This window comes from Octodon degus, unplaced genomic scaffold, assembly GCF_000260255.1.
Source record: "Octodon degus isolate 3935 unplaced genomic scaffold, OctDeg1.0 scaffold00081, whole genome shotgun sequence".
In the NCBI taxonomy this organism is placed as follows: Eukaryota; Metazoa; Chordata; class Mammalia; order Rodentia; family Octodontidae; genus Octodon; species Octodon degus.
The window spans coordinates 3,404,514-3,411,801 of record NW_004524657.1 but is presented as its reverse complement, the minus strand read 5'-3'; the positions used below and the strand labels follow the sequence as shown (position 1 = coordinate 3,411,801).

The 7,288-nt window shown below is 44.9% G+C and overlaps 1 protein-coding gene across 2 annotated transcripts in view; it reads left to right on the top strand.

Moving 5' to 3' along the window:
* Positions 1-7,288, top strand: part of Npsr1 (neuropeptide S receptor 1) — a 186,099-nt gene that overhangs the window by 155,204 nt on the left and 23,607 nt on the right. The window contains exons 4-5 of one of the 2 annotated variants that reach the window (XM_004636568.3): positions 4,281-4,374; positions 5,295-5,496. In XM_004636568.3, coding sequence (XP_004636625.1) covers positions 4,281-4,374; positions 5,295-5,496 — 296 coding nt within the window. The remainder of the gene's footprint in view (positions 1-4,280; positions 4,375-5,294; positions 5,497-7,288) is intronic. The other variant, XM_012515871.1, reaches the window with a different exon arrangement.

Sequence of the window (7,288 nt, the reverse complement as noted above, 5' to 3'; positions counted from 1 at the left end):
ACACACACATATAAATGTTTTGTTACCTGTGATTTTACGAATATTCTTTTGTGGTTTTATTAGTATGTTTGCAATGCATGATGATTGTAGTCACCTCAGGGCACTGGCACCCATACACATCGCATCATCGATTTTTATTCCCTTTTCCTCTCCCCACCTTTCTATCTCCTCTCATTCCCAGATTCTTTGCCAGTTTATGAATATTCTCTTGTCATTTTATATTGTGTGTTTATTACCAATGTAAATAATCCCTTACTGCATATACTATTATGTCTTAAACTTAATTTGAATTGTAGCAGTATTATACTGATTGCCCTCTTTTGGTTTTTTGGTTGCTTAATGTGCCTTTGACTATCTTTTTATTTGGGGAGGTGTGTTACCAGATGTTGAACTTTAGGACCTCACACTTGACAGGCAGGTGCTGTGACACTGAGCTATATCCCCAGCTGATGATCTATTTCTAAATTTTAATGTCATTTGCTTTCAGTGGTTTTTCTTCTAAACAGTACGGTGGCCATTAATTCCAATTTGGCAACTGTACTGTTAAAAAGATGGCTAGTAGATTAGTAAATCCTGCTCTTGGGTGTGCCTGGGGTAGGAGCATATGACTATGGGGTCTATGTCTTGTCCCTAGCCAGCTCCTGCCCAGCTCGCATCCCCCAGCCTGCTCCCCAGCTGCCGTGAATGAAAGCTTCATGGCATCTCTAACATGAACTGATTCCTTTGAATCCCTGAACCTTAGAAACCTTCTTCCTCCCCTCCTTTAAATTGTGGCTACTGGATATTGAGTCTCACCAAGAAGAAAACTGAGTTATAGAAGTATGCAGTTGGATTTTTTTTTTTTTTTTCAAGACTGGGGATTGAACTCAGGCCCTTGCACTTGCCAAGGAAGCGCTTATTCCACTGAGCCATCTCCCTGGCTTCTGCAGTTGGATTTTAAGTACAGCTTTTTTATTATTATTTTTATTTTTAATCTGTATTTTTTAATCTTTTATTTATTTGGTACAGGACCTCACTACACAGGTCAGACTTGTAGTGATCCCCCTCTCTCAGCCTCCCTAGCACTGGGATTACAGGAGTGCACTACCATGCCTGGTTTCAGTGGCAGGTCAGAGGGGGCCGACACATCATGCGGTACTAGGGATTGAGCCCAGGACCTTGAGCTTGCCAGGCAGGTGCAAGACCACTGAGCTATCTCCTCAGCCCCTAGGTACAGTTTTTAAAAATAGTTTTTGTTTCAGTGGAGGAACTTAAGCCACTCTCCATTTATTGTGAGAGATGCCCTTTGGCATTACCGAGTCATCTCTCTTTAACATTTCTGTGCTAAGTATTTCCTGCTCTTTGTTTTTCTCCCTTCTTACTTACTTTTTAATTGTGATAGGCTGAACCTACCCCTCATACCTACATCTTCAGCTCTGGAACCTTTGAGTGTCACCTTCTTTGACAAAAAGGGACTTGGCATATGTGATTCAATTAAGAACTTAAAAGTGAAATTATTCTAAATTAACCCGAGGAGTACTAAATGCAATCGTACCAAGAAAGTTAGATTGGATTGCTGTGCCTATAAGCAAAAGGATGCTGGCAGCTATCTGAAGCTAAAATGGACAAGGGACAGCTTCTATCTTGATGTCTCTGGAAGAACTATGGCCCTGTTGACACCTTGATTTTACCCTGGTAGAAATGACCTGGAGTTAAGGACTGTAACTGAATGCATTCACAATGTAAGCCACCAACCTTGCGGTAGTTTGCAATCATGGCCAGAGGAGACAAACACATTTTCATGTGAATCCAGAATATCTATCTTTAATTTTTGGATTTTAATATAACTCTATCACAACATAAACCAAAAATGATATCAAAATATGTCAGTGGAAAGTCACGTGATTTCTTTTCTTTTTCCATTTCCCCTTACTCAACTCCTCAGATTTTTCTCTGAAGTGTTCTGTAACTACACCCATAATTATTTTATGACCTTCACTGCTTACATTGTTACAATTATTTATTCTTCTCTCCTGAGTCCTTAAATTTTAAACAGTTCTTGTCAGCTGAGTTCCCCTAAGGAGGATGCTGAGGAAGAGTGTGTGTGGTTCTATTTTCTTCCTTCTCATACATCTTTGAAAAACTCTGCTGTGCTTGGCTCAGAAATGATATTTACAAAGTTCTTGGAGCATAATTTTTCCTTCAAAGCTCTGAACGTGTTCTTGTACTGTTCCCTGGCATTCATTTTCTAGAGGAGCAGCATAATTTCAGATGCATTGCTTTTAGATAAGCTTTAATTTTTTTACCCTGCCTTGATGCCTAAAGATGTTTAATCTCTGCAAATAAGTGCCCTGCTTCATTGTGTCACAGAGTTGGTCTCTGTTAATTTCCTGCTTCTCCAGACACACTTTTGGTGACTTCTCCTTGTGCTGCAGGTTCTAGACCAGGGCCACCCCACTTGGGACAGTCACCAATGTCCAAGGTCCTTCGGTTCTTCAGCTCCATGACGCACTCTTTTCTGCACCCTTCTCAAACACCGCACCCTCAGCTAGGTGTTACTAGATTTAACCATACTGAGTTCATAACTCACACTTAGAGAACTCAGGGTTTTTCCAAGGAAACAATTGTCTGATTTAATTTTCTTAAACTTAACCATCCATTTTCCTTCTCTTGAATTGTCACCTTTTGCACAAGAAAAGAATGTCTTTTCATAGCTCCTGGGAACATACAGGCTCTGACCCTTGCTCACCACCTGTCCCTGCAGTGCCTTCCACATTAGTGATATGCATGTGATCATGTCGCAGAGACCAAAACCAAAGGGAATGGCCGCACCCAGCAGATGCGCTCTGACTTTCCATGGTGCAATTTATGACCTTTAGACTTTATTAGGGTACAAAGCATACCCACACAACTACTGCGTTTCTCTGGCTGGCTGGCTGTCTCTCTCTCTCTCTCTCTCTCTCTCTCTCTCTCTCTCTCTCTCTCTCTCTCTCTCTGTGTGTATTTCAGTGTCTCACTATGCAGCTCAGACTCGTGCTGCTGATTCTCCTGCTTTCAGCCTTCCCAGCATTAGGATTACAGGCTTGCGCCACTACCCCCAGACTCTGGCCAGCTCAGCCAGCCCTGAAGGAGAGCCTGGTGAGGCCTGTGGTGCAGAGATCAAGTTCCAGTCCCTGAGCTTGCCTAAGCAGGCCCTTTAGTCCACTGAGCTATCTCCCAGGCCCCCAAGTGCTGTTCAATTTAGTACAGAACTCAACAAACTGCAGGAGATGGACACAGCAGGCCTTGTGTTCATTTTGCCCAGTGGTATGTTCTGAGCACATTTTTGGCAAACAACTGATGCTCAGTAGGTTAGGTGAGGTACATGCATTATGAAGTTAATACACTTCCCACTTACAATGGGCATATTGTGATGTTAGCACATTCTGAGTGTGTGAGTATGTTCTCTAGGGTGTGACTTAGCTGAGCCAGAGGAAGAGCGAAGGAGGCACACGCTCCTGAGTGTTCATCTTGAGACTTCAGTCTTCTCATTAGTCTTCCACACCCTCTAGACTTAATGTTCAATTTACAAGGCATTGGCATAGCTGGACTTTGAGTAGAAATGAAGCTTTAAATTAGCTGGAAAATTTCCACTATGATCATTCTTTCACAGACGTTTCATTTAATTATATTCTGAATTTGCCTCTGGCAGAAGAGATAGTAACTTTTCACATCCTAATTTCCTCTTCTGCAGAGTTTACAAATAATCCCATACAGAAACAATTAACTAGTGTGGGTGAGGGAACAGAAGAGAATGGGGAGAAGCTGGGAGAGTCAGGCTCTGTGTGAGAAGTGAAAGAGGAGGGCACCTCAGAGCTTGTGCACAGAGGGTGACAAAAGACCCCACCTGCAAGGGGACCCTCTGGAACCGGAACCCTCCATCACCTCCCAACTACTCATATGGATAAAAGGCAAATGAACTTTTGTTTCTAATTATTCCAGAATGTCAGTTGTGGCAAAGAAAATTAGTTTAGCTTTAAAAGTCAATTACAAATAAATGTACCATGCAAATGTCAAGAAGGACAGGTCCTGAAATGAATTTCTAAAAAGGCATTGCAGGCATGAGAGAGTTGAGAGCATTGCCGTCTGTGGCCTGGAGTGCTGCAACCTCTGGCACCCAGAACTGGACTCTACTCCCTGGGAGGGAGGCGCAGAGCCAGAGCCCTCAGCCCCGTCGCCCTCATGGGCCCCATTCCCAGGGGTCTGAAATGCTCAGAGCGCTGCCCTCCCAGAAGCCACATCTCATCTCTCCTTGTCTTCAGGTTGTGCTGCTCTATGCCTCCACCTACGTCCTCGTGTCCCTCAGCATAGACAGGTACCACGCCATCGTCTACCCCATGAAGTTTCTGCAAGGAGGTGAGCGTGTGCTCTTTCTTCTCTTTTTTGTCTTCCCATTTGTATTTTTAGGAGTCCATGTTTGCAGTACCTGATGCTAACTTTCCTCCTGGAGAGCCGTGCACGGACAAAGCACAACCCAAACCTTTCTCATCCTCATTTTCCACTTCCCCCTTCCTTACTCCATCCTTCAGTCTCCTTCCTTCTTGCAAAGGGTCTTTGTTAAGAAGCACTCCTTGAGTGAGGATGAATAGTTTTCATTAGTGTATTATTCTTAAGGATGGTTCCCCCTTTCTTTTCCTCCTCTTCCCTTTGCTCTCCACCTCCACCCCCTTTCCATCTTCATAAGCATGATTGTCAAAAAAAAAAAATGTCCAGTAGAAGTTTTGTTGCCTGAAACAACATGTGTGGACCCAGGGATGGCACAAGCTGCTAGGGAAGGTATTGGCAGGACTGTGCTGTGACTGTGCCCTCCATACCCTGCTTCCATCCTGTCCCTTGAACCACCCTGAGAAGTATTTCAAGCAAGGAAGGGGCCTTGCATTTCCACTACAACCTTCAGGTCTCCAGGAACAAATCCTTTACCCTCCCAACCTTAAAAACCTAGCAATATTGAAGAGAAATGTTTCACTGATTATCCTTCTAACTCGAAAACCTCCCCATCCAGAAACTTAGCGGGCTCCCTGAGACAAGCGAGAGGATGAGTCAGAAAGCACAACCCTCTTAGTTTTGGGGGAGTGTAGAGAAAGGGGAGCCCCCATGCCCTTCTGATAAGGGCAGCCCCTCATAGACATCCCTAGATGCATGTTCTGTCATTCCACTCAATCCATGGGGAAACTGAGGCAGTACACAGTACAGAAGAGCCCAGAGTCCTCCTGCAGTGATGAGGAGGTGCTCTTGGATATGCCCAGTCTCTCACATCTTTCTCTTCTCTTGAGCAGAAAGGCTAGCCAAGGTCCTCATTGGGGTGGCCTGGAGCCTCTCCTTCCTGTTCTCCATCCCCACCCTCATCATATTTGGGAAGAGGACACTGTCCAATGGTGAGGTGCAGTGCTGGGCTCTGTGGCCTGATGACTCCTACTGGACCCCGTACATGACCGTGGTGGCTTTCCTGGTGTACTTCATCCCACTGACCATCATCAGGTAGGAGACAGACTACACCACAGGGAGCTCTGTGCCGGGCTGCAGGCTCTTCCCCTCTGGAGCTCTCCAAGGCACCTGCTGTGCCTGAAGGAGCTGACCAGGTCATCCTACTTTACCTGAAGCTACCTTGGCACAGCCCAGCCTGCCAAGGCAGGGTCAAGATGAGGGAATAAACACTGCTGCCCAAGAACCTCACAGTGCACATCTGCACCCTACAAGCCTGTGAAAAAGTACTGTGGTCATCATTTTACAGGGATAAAATCCAGAGTCAGAGAGAGGAAGCAATTTGCCCAGCATTGCAAGGGACTGAAATACTGAAATACAGGGTTAGATTTTCTTTCTCTTCTATCGCACCACTTTGAAATGCAAGACAGCACCACTTCAAGGATGTGATGGATGGAAGGACAGAGCACTGGAAACAGAGTGAAGAAAGGCTGTGGGCATACTGGATGTACTAACCTGCTAAAAGAGGCACACAATGGATCAGGCACTGAGGGGAACAGAGGCAGGAGATTTTAGAAGCTGCCCTGAGACAGAGAAGGATCTGGGGAGGAGAAGGTGAGGAAGAAGAGCCCCACAGTGGAGGTGAGGAGTCAGAGAGTGAACCAGTAGCAGTGCTGGTGGTGATGACCACTGAGCAACAGGGTGTCCTCTGATCCACAGCAGTGTGGGTCACTGACAGGCCTAAGTAGAGAATAACTCCACAACTGGTTGTAACTAGTTCTGCCTTGGTCTCATGCCAGTTCTCTTGTGAAATGGCTGCTTCCATGGGTGGATGAGGTGAGCGACCCCAGGGAGAGATAGCACTTGAGCTTGGATGCTGTAACTGCGCCCTGCTGATAAGTGATGGAAGTGTTCTTACTTCTCTGGTTGTTTCCTCAGAAGGCATTACGTGGAACTTCCACAACAAAGATGATGCTCCTCCAAAGACGTTTGATGCATATTCACAAACTACCTCTTAGAAAAGAGATAGCCCGTGACATTAAGCAAATGCATCCCATATTTTTTTGTTGCTATGTTACTGGGGATTGAATTTAAAGCCTTCACACCAAGCCACATCCTCAACCCTTTATTTTTTAATTTTTATTTTGTGATAGAGTATCACTAACTCACTAACTTTCCCAGGCTGACCATGAACTTGCAATCCTCCTGCCTCAGCCACCCAGAATGATGGGATTATGGGTGTGAGGCATCATGACCAGCTTCTCATTGTTTCAATATTTATTTCTTCAATGATTAAGCTGTCTGAATATTTTTCAAGTATCCTCTGATATGATAGGAATGTGTTTCCTTCTTTGGTCATCTTCAGTCTCCTAAAATACTAGAAGTTGGGACCTCCTCCAGCACACAGTCCAGTGCCTGGACTGCTTGCAAGAGTTGACTTAGGTAGGGCTGGCCAGATAGCTCAACAGATTAAAGTGCCTGCTTAGGCAGACACAGGGACCAGGGTTCAATCATCAGCATGCCGTGCAGTTGAGACTGGGAGTGGTGGGCACATGCCTATAAACCCAGCACTTGGAAGGCTGAAAACAGGAGGATCACTATGAGTCTGGTTTGTGTAGTAAGACCCTGTATTAAACACAAAAAGAAGAAAGGAGGAGAAAAAGAAGGAGAAGGAGAAGAGGGAAGAGAAGGAGAAGAAGGAAAAGGAGGAGGAGGAGACAAAGATGAAGACGAAGACGAAGATGAAGACAAAGATGAAAAGAAGAAGAAGAAGAAGAAGAAGAAGAAGAAGAAGAAGAAGAAGAAGAAGAAGAAGAAGAAGAAGAAGAAGAAGAAGAAGAAGAAGAAG